The following is a 13,317-nucleotide window of genomic DNA, read 5'->3' on the forward strand; positions in this document are numbered from 1 at the left end:
AGATGGTCAGGGACACAACCCCGTGCTCGAGATGTCACTAAACGTCTGACTACCAGAAGCTAGGACTAGGCGACAACTCGATAATTGTCCTATTCAGTTCTTTCCCTCTGAAATCTGGCACTGGCCACTGTCAGATGACAGGATACTGGGCTAAATGGAACACTGGTCTGACCCAGCATGGCCGTTCTTATGTTCTAATGTTCTCATGGAATAGCACGACTCCAAGAGGTGGGGCGTTAAGAAAAACCATCAAATAAACTTGCAAGAGTTGGTAGCACTGGAGTTGACACAAAAATCATTCCCGACTCCTCTGAACCTTTCCATGTGTTTTAGAAGAGCGAACAGCTAGTTAGTATAAGGGGAGGCAGGAAGGCAGAGCACCCAGTTTCTTTGTTTCTCAGCAGCTGGGCTGGAAGGTTCTTGTGAAATTGACAAGACACTTCCAGGTTGGCAGCCGGGAAACTAAATATTTCTGTTTTAGTTCTCCTAAAATGATCTTTTTCTTCAAATCCCTTTTCGCAAAAAAAATTGACATTTAAATGCCAAATTTTTCATGGGGAGGGATTTTTATTTTCTGGCCAGCTCTATTCCTGACATCATTTCATCAGGGCTGGTCAATACTGAGAAGGGAGTGGGGAAAAGGGTACCATTAAACTGATTCCATGCCAGCTGAAGTCCCTCTTTGTTCAATTGAGGGCAATATACTCTCCATCAAATTAAATCTTATGGCTTATAGCTAAAGCAGAGTCCTAGGGTCATGGCTTCATGATTTTATTCAAGTTTGGGGACAGCAGATGTCCCCCAAGGACTAGTGAGCAGGCGATACCTGCAAGAATCACATTTCTCATGAACTCAGACGTGGTGTACAACTTCAGATTTTTATAAATTATCACATTGCCTTCAGCAATGATGAATTAAGTGGAGGAAAAACAACCCCTCCACCACTGGCTTGTTCCTGGCTTAGCCTTCCCAGAAGTTAATCAATCTAATAGGTACCTTCATACTCACACTCCAATAATATATCAAGTAAATCAATATTCCTCCCTCACAACTACCGCTGCCACTATGCTTGGATCATAGCAAGACTGCATTAAAATAGATTTTTACTGGCATAAAACGTGGTGGTTGCAGCCTTGATGAAGGGGCAACGTGGTAAGTGGGAAAAGTACATTAACACGAATAGTGTCTCACTCACGAATCTGCATGGATCTCTGTAACTTGACATCATCCACTCCCCCACCAAACATCCTTTAATTCATGTGGAAAGCTTTAAGGCCTTCTTGGGTTTCTTAACTTCTTTCTTTTGCTTCCACCAAAACTAATCTATAACACAAAACGTATGAATTTTAAATCATAATGGTTTTGTTTCTCTTACTACACTGTAACATACAGTGTAGAGGGCCATGGGGTGAGGGAAGTCCCAATAGTTTATTAGAATTTAATAAATGTGCAGCTACTGATGAAACTAAAGCTGTTACACAGGTCTTCACCACTGATCATATTACTGAAACAAAAATCTTTGGCATTTTTACAATGTCTTTTACCACTTCTGACTGTGTAACGCACCAAATGCCAGATAAAGGAAGAACAAGCGCTGTTGAATAAAAGGAAATATGTCTCCATTAGGCATGATGAAGATCAGCTGTTTTCTAGTAAATCCCCGCATGTTGGGGGAGGGGGACGCGCAGGAGGGCTTCTTTTATTTATTTATTTTTAAATGAAGTGAAGGGATTTATAGATGGATTCCCCCAGACACACATACTTCTTCCAGAAAATATTTTTGCAAGTAACATTAAAACTAGGGCTGTCAATTAATAGCAGTTAACTCACAAAAATTAATCGTGATTAATTGCAGTTGTAATCGCACTGTTAAATAATAGAATACCAATTGAAATTTATTAAATATTTTGGATGTTTTTCTACATTTTAAAATATATGGATTTCAATTACAACACAGAAAACAAAGTGTACAGTACTCACTTTATATTTATATTATTCTTCTTACAAATATTTGCACTGTAAAAATGATAAAAGAAATAGTATTTTTCAATTCACCTCATACAAGTACCGTATTGCAATCTCTTTATCAGGAAAGTGCAACTTACAAATGTAGATTTTGTTGTTGTTACATAACTGCACTCAGAAACAAAACAATGCAAAACTTTAGAGCCTACAAGTCCACTCAGTCCTACTTATTGTTCTGCCAAATACTAAGAGAAACAAGTTTGTTTACATTTATGGGAGATAATGCTGCCTGCTTCTTATTTACAATGTCAGCTGAAAGGGAGAACAGACTTTCGCATGGAACTTTTGTAGTCAGCATTGCAAGGTATTTATGTGCCAGATATGATAATCATTTGTATGCCTCTTCATGCTTTGGCCACCATTCTAGAGGACATGCTCCCACACTGATGACGCTGTTAAAAAAATAATGTGTTAATTAAATTTGTGACTGAACTCCTTGAGGGAGAATTGTATGTCTCCTGCTCTGTGTTTTACCCGCATTCTGCCATATATTTCATGTTATAGCAGTCTTGGATGATGATCCAGCACGTTGTTCTTTTAAGAACACTTTCACTGCAGATTTGACAAAATGTAAAGAAGGTACCAATGTGAGATTTCTAAAGATAGCTACAGCACTTGGCCCAAGTTTAAGAATCTGAAGTGCCTTCCAAAATCTGATCGGGATGGGGAGTGGAGCATGCTTTCAGAAGTCTTAAAAGAGCAAGACTCCTGTGTGAAAACTACCGAACCTGAACTACCAAAAAAGAAAATCAACCTTCTGCTGGTGGCATCTGACTCAGGTGATAAAAATGAATATGCGTCAGTCTGCACTGCTTTGGATCGTTACTGAGCGGTACCCATCATCGGCATGGACACGTCCTCTGGAATGGTGGTCGAAGCATGAAGGGACATATGAATCTTAACGCATCTGGCATGTAAATATCTTGCAACACCAGCTACAACAGTGCCGTACAAACGCCAGTTCTCACTTTTTGGTGACATTGTAAATAAGAAGAGGGCAGCATTATCTCCTAAGAATGTAAATGAACTTCTTTGTCTGAGTGATTGGCTGAACAAGAAGTAGGATTGAGTGGACTTGTAGGCTCTAAAGTTTTACATTGTTTTGGTTTTGAATGCAGTTATTTTTATACATAATTCTACATATGTATGTTCAACTTTCATGATAAGGAGATTGCACTACAGTACTTGGATTAAGCTAATTGAAAATACTTTTTTATTTTTTACAGAGCACATATTTATAATAAAAATAAATATTACGTGAGCACTGTACACTTTGCATTCTGCGCTGTAACTGAAATCAATATATTTGAAAATGTGGGAAACATCCAAAAATATTTATATATGTAGTATTCTATTATTGTTTAACATCACGATTAATCACGCAATTAATTGTGATTAATTTTTTTAATCGCTTGAGAGCCCTAATTAAAACCCAGGTGGTTCTATGCCTATCGTGTAATGTACTCTACAGAACTCTCAGTAGATTATATTAATATTTTATATGAGATATTTTTGACTTAGCACATGGGCTTTATTTTGTTAAATAAACAAATGTCAGTAACATAGTTCAGCTCTTTTTATTGCTTTTAAGTCTGAAAATTCAAACTTTTGAATATGATAAAAATACCTTACATGAATTTATATAAGAGAATTATAGAATATGAATATATGGAACACTATTCAGTATTTCCTATATTATAAATTCTCATCTCTAACATTATTTCACACGCTATAAAAGAAAACAATCTTTATGATTTCAATTCCTATTTTTACATATGAAAACATAACTTCCAGAAAAAACTAGTTAATGAGTTGATTATATATCACACAGGAAATGATGGTTATTGCTATATCTTATATAGCCCGTTACTATAGTATCTGAGTACCTCACAATGTTTAATGTACTTATCCTCACAACACACTGGTGATTTAGGGAAGTTCTACTATCTCTGATTTAGAGATGGAAAAACGAGGCACAGAGAAGATAAGTGATTTGCCCAAGGTCACACGGGAAGCCTGTGGCAGATCAGGGACTTGAGCCAAGACCACCCACAACCTACTATTCATTATTATTTTTCATTATTTGTATTACTGTAGCACCTAGGGGTCCCAGTCACAGACCAGGACCATGCTATACTAGGCACTGTACAAACAAGAACAAAAAGACAGCCCTTTCCTCAAGAAGCTTATCAAGACCAGTGCTCTAACCACTGGGCCATGCTTCCTCTCTATTAAATGATGGGTTTAGGTGGACACCCACAAAGAAGTACAATTTTCATTGTGGGCAACTGTTTTGTTTTTGTTTTTTGGGTCTTTCTTTTGGTTATTTATCAAGCATATTAGTAATATACTATTCAATATCTAAATCAAATCACAGAGGCTGCATAAGTGATTGCATTGGGTATGTAACATGACATGTCTGGCCCGCAGAGATTATGGATATATTTAGGATTGGGATAAAGAACTAGCCAATATATGTACAAAATTCAATTTGCTAGCTACAAGCTTGTATCAAATGCTTCTGTTTAACTGTCACTGAAGGCTCTGGAGATAAATCAAAAAGTACAAACTGGAAGTACTGTAAATAGCGAAGGTTAAACAGCTCATAATTCTTGAAGGTTTGAGACTTTGATCGCCTTTTCAAATAAGGGCGGAGAACTCCCAAACTATATATGACTCATCCAAGCAAAACCAGACATTTCTGATAACGGTAAGATAAAAAAGCAAAAAATAAATCTGCCATGACATCTTTTTGCATTATAAAGAAGCAAATAACATTACAAACCTAATTTTTTTAATTTCCTCTGCAGGCCACCTTTTAATCTGGGAGGCCCTGTACATTCCACTGATGTAAATTTCATCCTAACGGTATAAGGTGCATGCTTCATGCACACTTCAACTCTCATGCTGAGTTAGGAGTCAAGGCACTAACTAGTCCATACCTCTCAACTGTACCTCACTTTGAGGGACAGCTCTCCTTTTAGTCCCAAAGTTGTCTATGCTCCACACAAATTCATCCCCTTACTTGTATTGTTGCAAATTACTGACATCATAAATAAAGAAATGTAGAATTGAGGTTAGACAGTCATTGACAGGAAAGGAAGGAATCCCACAGTACAAGTTTCCTGCCTGAATAATTTGTGCCTGTCCCTCATTTTGGGTCTCTGCCACACATTATGCCACATTTAGGCATGGGTAGGTTGAGAGGTATGAACTTTATTTAAAAAAAAAAAAAAAAGAAAAGAAAAGAAACAGAAAATAATCCACAGTATTCTACAGTAAAATCCACAAAAACTGTAGCATCACTATTGTAAGATGATGTTCTCTGGACCATGTTGTATAATACAAATCTGTGCTGTCAACATCTGTGCCTAGCTCCCATCTGATATGGAAACCCTCAGCCCTGGGACAGAATCTTGGTTCAACATGAACATGAAGACCAGAAGAAGAAATGCCACTTTTCTAAGTATTAAACATTGAAATCTCTTCAAAGCAAGTGGAAACATGCTTCAAAATATTCACCAAATGCCAAATCATTTAATTTGGCTCCCATTGGATTTTCTTTTAATTCGGAGGACACAGTTATTCTATAAAATTGCACAAATTCCACAAACAAATGAAAAACTTGCACACAAAGAATGTGATATTGTACCTGAGTAGTTGCAACATTTGTCCCATCGGTGACCTCCACAGTCATGTTATATATTGACCTCTGCTCTGCATCCAAGGGCTTTGCAATGACAATAGTGCCCACGCCCTTCTCAGCATCGAAAGAACTATCGAAATTCCCTCCTAATCGTCCACAAAAACACAATTCAATTAGCTATCTCTGGAAACTTTCCATAGAAAACGTATCTAGAGGTAGGTGTATCTGTTTATTGACAACCACGTTTAGGGCCTTCTTTGTGCATAACCCAGTGAATTTTAGTGATACTTTTTGTTCTAAAATAACTTATATTTCAAAGCACAGTTTTGTAAACTGTAAAACAGATGTTAGAAAAATGCCCTGAAAACAAAAGCTTCAACAATATATTTAAGTGAAACATAATTAATTGCATTTATAAAAATATTTTAGGGGTTCTAAACCCACAAGAGATGTGCCCTTGTAATTCCTGTAATGAACAAGCATAAGTTTTGGTTTAAGAAATTCATTTTAAGGGGGCTCAATTTCTGCAAATTTTATGTCAATGGGCGTGAGGACTAGACTGGTCTTTTAAAATGAGTATGGCTTATAGCATATTTGGAAAAAAAGAATGTAATGCTAATTTCAAGGACATGTAAATATTTGTCAGGAGAGGTCAAATAATATGTCTCTCTCAGAAATAATTAAACAGAGTTGACACGGAAGACACACACACAAAAAAACCCCCACCCTCCAAATCAAAATAAACCTCTAAAACTTCTCTCTGCATCTTACATCAGAATTGTTCCAAATACACAGTTGTCCTGCCAAACCAAATTACCTACAGCAGTGCAAAAAATATTGCAGCAGCTCATAAAGTAGAAAAAAAATCAACAAAAGAATAAGGGAAAGCCATAAACAACCAGAGATTAAAGGGTTACCAAGAATATTCTTCCACAGCTACAATTCATAAGTTAGAACTGGTCATTGTGCAAAAAGTAGGACTGCATTAACAACTGCTGTGCTTCCCCCCAACTCAGGGAGATCAGATGTCCCAATTTTATAGGGACAGTCCCAATATTCGGGACTTTGTTTTATACAGGTGCCCATTACTCCCAAGTTTGCCTTCTGGTCACCCTACTCAGCTATAAAGAGGAGTTTATTATAATTCCAACTCAGAGATTTTCTGGAGCATGAGGAGAGGGAGGAGGAATAAGACTAGATGGGGAAAGAACTCTTGCGCTATTTTAATTAAATATTAGTACCATTCCAGGAGCTATATTTTCTAAGGGCCTGATCCTGCGAGGTGTGGCGTGCCTTTGATTCCCATTGATTTCAGTAGGTGTTTAAAATGTTTCAGGAGGTTCTTAGCCTCGCTAGGGATCAGGTCTGTAGTTGAAAGATTTCATTCCATTGATTAATTTTGTTTTTGCTCAGTAATTTTAATTGAATGGCTGCTTTGTTCTGGTGAAACCTGAACCATTTTTGGGGGGCTGGGGGTTACCGTTACTCCTTCCTCTCACACCCTGATACACAAAAAAGACAAGGGAGGGGAGCAGGCAGGGCCTCACCCTGACCTGCAACTGCTAGCTACACAGTGTGGGAGTTTGGGGCACCCTCCGAAGCTATGGGGCAGTCATTGAACTCCCTCTGTACAATGGGAGATCCAGAGGGACCTGTCTCCTGCACTGCCCCACCAGGGAACTGAGCCTAGCAGGCACAATGTGGCCCTCCATTAAAACACTGCAATTTGGTCTGCTGTGATTTACAAAGAAGAGAAGCATTCTCCATTCCCCACCCCATTTCTGCATAGCCAAACCACTTACAGTTCCCAGCGGTTATATATACTTAACACTTTTTAATTGCTAGTGAAAGCATAATTGTCCTTGACATTTAATTAAAGTTATGGAGACACCATGTTATTTGAAAACTATAAGATCATATGTTTGGGGGTATTTTTAAGTTAACCTAAAAAAAGAGAGAGGTCATCTCCCAATTAATGTTTTTAATTGATTTACTTGGGAAATACTGCATGAAAAAAAAAATCAATTCCGGGAAAAAAAAAAAAACGTTTGAAGAAGGGAGTTTGTAGATGGTTGCAAGGAAACCTGGGCTGAAACGAAGCTAGCCTTGGGACAGTCTGCACTTTTCAAAGAGAATGTTTCATACTGATAACCGTGAGAAATAAAATTAAAGACTTTAATACAAAATGCTTAATAACTATCTTAATGAGCAATCAAAAATCGTATGTTATCAGCACGCACTTCCAAGGAAACTCTGCCTTTAAAACTTCCAAGAAGTTAAAACTGAGAGATTAGCACTGCAAGTTTTTAAATGCCCTTTCCTTGCTTGCTAAGTATAGTGTTTAGGATGAGGACAATGCAGATTGTTCAACACTGTGCCACAAATAACACCTATCTCTACCTGCTCTATGAGTCACAGACAACTTTGACTAACTCCAGAATACCTTCCCTAAAATTAAGAAACTTAATTCAATTGGATTAATAGTGTAGGTTCTCATGTGGCCTTCCAAAATTATATTCACGATATATTTCTCTCCGTCTCTCTCTTTCTCCTGTCCCTCCCACCAATTAGCAGGGGCTGGGCTATGTTTATTTTTCAAGGTTCAGTTTTGTATTAAATAGTGTGTTACTGAGGAAAGGCTAGGTCAAAGAACTGGGTCTGCATTTTAGGGTGAGGTTTGCTATCAACCCAATCTCCGTTGGGATTCAGGGCCATATTTATGGGTAGTTTGTATTTAGCACCAGCTGCAGACAACAGAGAATTTGTCACTTGATTATTTCATTTAGGGGAATGACTTCTCACTCAGCCTGAGATATTTGGGTTGTGCCTCTCTTCTAGCATACACCAGAGGCTAGTCAAACTTGTGTTTGAGAGTTCCAGGGCTTAGCCACACTTCAAACAATCAGAGGGGTAGCCGTGTTAGTCTGAATCTGTAAACAGCAACAGAGGGTCCTGTGGCACCTTTAAGACTAACAGAAGTATTGGGAGCATAAACTTTCGTGGGTAAGAACCTCACTTCTTCAGATGCAAGACTTGCATCTGAAGAAGTGAGGTTCTTACCCACGAAAGCTTATGCTTCCAATACAAGCTTATGCTCCCAATATTTCTGTTAGTCTTAAAGGTGCCACAGGACCCTCTGTTGCTTTTTACTTCAAACAATCACTGAGTGTTTCCAAAAGCGTATTGAAATGCTGAAGCCTTATTAGTAAATTAGCCATAAATTCTTAATTGTAACAGCTTGTACAAATGCATTCACTACATACATGCACCCAAAGGAATTTCCTCAAGTGGGACAGAATGGGGAACAGGTGTTTCCCAGAAACAAAATCATAAAAGGTTTTGCTTCTGGAACCTGCTTCCAGTCAGAGACTTCAGGGACGTTGAAAGCAATGCAGAAACAATACTAGGAAAGGCGGGATAAAGTAAGACAGAAGAAATAGAACTCTTGCCTTCCCTACAAATTAGTGGAATTAAATATTTGTTCCAAGGTGTGGGGAGGGGGGAAATCTTGCTTAGCCCTGCCCCAAAGTGAGTTATAAAACCTAGGATGCTAAAAGAAAAACATGGGACAGCTGAACCTCTGCCCTGTATGCAATGCCGGAGGAACAACGATGGAAAGGGAATGGACAGATTCCAGGGTCCGAAGGAAGAGTCTAAACTGCCTCTGGATCTGCAGAAAGAGAGGTACAGCCCAAATTACTCAGACTCAGGGAGAGGTCAGGATCGGAAATTTAGCTTTCTAGTTCTGGCGGATCTAAAATAAATCTATATGCTGGCAAAACAGGTACCAAGTACTCTGAATTCAACTGCAGCATTCAGTTAAAACATGGCATATTTTAGAAATATTAGTAACCCGACATGCAAAGCAAGACTTCATATGTAGCACATTATCTTAGGCCTGGTCTACACTGGGGGGGGAGAGGGAAGATCGATCTAAGTTACGCAACTTCAGCTACATGAAGCTGACTCTGCCTGCGCCTCTAGCAGCGATGGAGTACAGGAGTCGATGGGACACCGCTTGGGGATCGATTTATCACATCTAGATTAGATGCGATAAATCGACCCCCGCTGGATCGACTGCTGCCCGCCGATCCGGCAGGTAGTGTAGACATACCCTTAGAAATGGAAGGACACTGCAGAGATATTTTGAATTTCAGCAAAGTAGCTGTTAGTAGCAAATCCAAGGCTATGATTCTCCTGAGAAGCTGAGGACAGGGCAGAAAAGTAAGGCGTAGGGGGAAAAAAAATCAAGAAATATAGTACACAGTTCTCGTAGCAGATGATTCAAAAGAGGCTGGGGAATCACATGTTTTTGACACTCAGTGAAAATCAGTGCAATGTGGTTTTCACAGGAAAAAGTTTACATTATTGTTACCCAGGGATCCTGAAATTACTGGAATTTAAGCACAATGGGGTAGGAACGTCCTGCTCTAGTTTTAAAAGATGCCTGTCCTTTTAAAGGCCTACATCAGGAGTAGGAGGAAGGGATGGAGAGGGATCTATTGGGAAAGTGTCAGAAGGGTTTTGTGCAACATGCTACATAAGCAACAATCAGCACCGTGCAGCTCAGCTAACGCAGCGAAAGTAGCACACTAATTATCGTACCACTCCCACCACCAGTGCAGAGGGGTGAAAGAGACAGAGACAGAGAGAGGGCTCAGTTTACTTGGGAACAAAAAGAATTCAACTGTCTAGGAGCTTCTATTCCATTGAAAATGAGTTTCTTATCCAACAGTGATTAAATAGAACAAAAACTGAGAAAATGGGCTCTTGTGTGCAGGGCCTTCACAATGCAGTGCTGTGGGCTGTGTGTGATCTGACAGATATATTGAATACATGCTGAAAACAGAAATCGGATTTGACTTTTCAACCATTATTGATTAGAGGCCCAAATAGAAGGCAGCCTCCGATGTGAGGAGGTGAATTCCAAATTAAACAAACAGGCAAGTAGATATCAGAAAAAAAAAAAAACAATGAAGGGAAATCATTATACTGGGAGATTCTGGTTCTCATTTATTTTATGAAGCCAATAAACGTAAAGGTTGAACTCCAAACTCTGAGTTAAATCAGGCACTTGCATAAGCATGCAGCGCTCCCATTGACTTTACTGTGGGATGTTCATGGAGATGCAAGTGCAAAATTCAGATCAGGGCAAGGCCGCTGCCCTCTTTTAGTGTTGCTCACAAACAGCTGTCGTGAGCCATCAGTCCCTCAGACCTTCCCGTACAGTACCTGACACTGATTAGAAGCAGTTAAATTAAGCTAAACATAAAATACTTAGGTTGTAAGCTCTTTGTGGCAGGGATCATCTTTTCGTTCTTTGTTTGCACTCACCAAGCACACTGGGGTCCTGGTTCATGTCTGGTGCTACTAGGCACTACTGCAGTAGAACTACTACTACTAATAAAGTAGATGGCCACAAATGCAGACTAGGGAATCGACCTTGCAATGTACTGAGCAGTGCCACGTGCCCAGAATTCCTATTAAAGTCAATGGAAGTTAGGCGCTCAACATCTCTTGGTACTGACTCAACATCTTTCAGTATGAAACCCTAGAGCCTTTATGGACAATGTTAGGATTTTTTTTCAGAGGGAGGGGAGATAAACTAAAACCAATTTTAAAAAGTATTTAAGCTATTCTAGATGTAAGTACTATATTGAATTACAAACTACGGGCTCTAATTACCATGCATGCTCTTCATCAGCCGTCTCTTTGGGAGGCAAACATGTTGAGCACCATTATGAGGTGGTGCTGGAACAGGAATAATTACAATGATGCATAAGAATGTAGCTGGAAAGCAGCAGCCTTCTCTCAGACTTAAAGTTGAGAGCATTATAATCATTATAATGAGAGTGGTGGGATTCACTGAGCAAAAGACAAAACGGGATGAAGGGCAGAGAAGTCCAACAAGAAGTTCGAGTTCAAAAAGTGACAATAAAGTCAATGGGTGGGGGGGAGCCTCCCCCCTGGCAGGATAGTTAGGGTCAGCAAGAGGAAGGGAATGTAAACATGATGCTAATATAAACTGCTCATACTGTGCTAAAACTATCGAAGAATGCAAGGGAAGACATTAGGAGATGTGTTTTGCTCTTCTCGAAGGGCTAACGGGAACCCAAGAGCACGACAGCATTGGGCTGAGTTTTAATGATATTTGGCATCTCAGAAACCCAGTTACAGATACAAGAGGAAACACAATAGTTTCTCTTCCTGATCTGCACAGATTGGCAGTTAAGGACAGAAAGGTTACAGAGATGTTAAGTGAGTTGCCCAAAGCCACACAAATAAATCAATGGCAGAGCTGGGAAGAGACCTCAGGAATGCTGACTCTTAGTTTCCTGTTCCAACTGCTAAGCAATACTCCTTCTTCCCTCTTTTTCTGATATCCACGGACCTACTGCATTTGCCTTTGCATTTAAAATACCACCATTGTCATGCCCTCTCCTGCCTTTTACCAACCACGCTTGCTTTCCTTTTCCCCACCTTTATAAGCAAAGTTATGGAAGGCAAATTAGGCAATTTTGTGCTTGAAATCTCACATCTAAACTTATTTCTCTTTTTCAGCTTGCATTCAAGATGATCATTTTGGTGGCTCCATTTGCAACCCACATGCTGATGCTGCTCACGCCTATTTTTTTTCCATTTCATGTTTTAAATGGACAGCACTGAACTGTAAAACATTGGATTTTTTTTGGTTAAATTGTGAAAATCCGTGAATGAAGGGATAATAATTGGATACGATAAAAGCTGTCATAGAAAAGAATGTATCAAGTCCATTCTGTCACAGACACTTATGAAAGATGTAATATAATTTGCTTCAAAGAACTTGTAAAAAAAGAAAAAAAAAGGCAGCTTGGATAGTTGTATTTTAGCAAATGTGTTTGCACTAAGGGTACCTTCTGTTGAACAGTTCTGCCCACAAGCTGTCTGTAGAATATAGAACATCTCTCGAGCATGCTTGCCACCTTGAAGCAGGGCAGTCGGAAGCAGAAAAAAAAGAACAGAATGCAGAAAAAAAGGTGAAGAAAAGAGAGAATGAGGGACAGCAAGTCTAAGTACCATAAATACATTTAGAAATGAGATTAGCAAAGTATGACAATAGAATTTAAATGACAGACAACATCAAGATTGCAGTAAATAACATACTATGAAAAAAAAAAACAATCCAGCCATCCAGCGCTTTCTTTTCAGCTTAGCTAAGGAGTCATAACAAAAGCATGAGTAGTATTATTATTATTATTATATTAAATTAGGCATTTTCATCTCAGCATTTCATGTTTTTCATTTGGGTGATAATTCAGTTAGTTTTCTCACTCCCAAAACCACACATCTCGAGGTGTTTTTCTTGATACCTATTCATGGCACTGAGTTCAAACTTACCGACTACATCAAACCACAAAGGTATGTTAGCGGGCTGCACAGAGACCACGCCCACAATTTCTGTCACTCTATCACTTTCCATGACTGTGAAGTTGTAGAAGGGCTCATCGAAAGTCAGTGATACAGGTGAGGGTATGGGTTTCTTAATCCACTCAATATGGAGGCGCGCAGTTGAAGACTTCTGGGGTCGTCCATTGTCCACTGCTTTTATCTGTTACACATAGAGAGAATACATATGGTAGCTTAACATGCTGCTCTGTCAATGCATC

At 39.1% G+C, this 13,317-nt stretch overlaps 1 protein-coding gene across 4 annotated transcripts in view; it reads right to left on the reverse strand.

Annotated features, from left to right (window-relative positions):
* FAT3 (FAT atypical cadherin 3) overlaps positions 1–13,317 on the reverse strand; it is a 572,988-nt gene that overhangs the window by 128,209 nt on the left and 431,462 nt on the right. For 2 of the 4 annotated variants that reach the window (XM_054015670.1, XM_054015668.1), the window contains exons 6-8: positions 13,049–13,259; positions 12,565–12,633; positions 5,678–5,817 (exon numbers count right to left, since the gene is read on the reverse strand). In XM_054015670.1, coding sequence (XP_053871645.1) covers positions 5,678–5,817; positions 12,565–12,633; positions 13,049–13,259 — 420 coding nt within the window. The remainder of the gene's footprint in view (positions 1–5,677; positions 5,818–12,564; positions 12,634–13,048; positions 13,260–13,317) is intronic. The other 2 variants (XM_054015671.1, XM_054015669.1) reach the window with 1 other exon arrangement.

This window comes from Malaclemys terrapin, chromosome 1 (genome assembly GCF_027887155.1).
Source record: "Malaclemys terrapin pileata isolate rMalTer1 chromosome 1, rMalTer1.hap1, whole genome shotgun sequence".
Taxonomy (NCBI): Eukaryota; Metazoa; Chordata; order Testudines; family Emydidae; genus Malaclemys; species Malaclemys terrapin.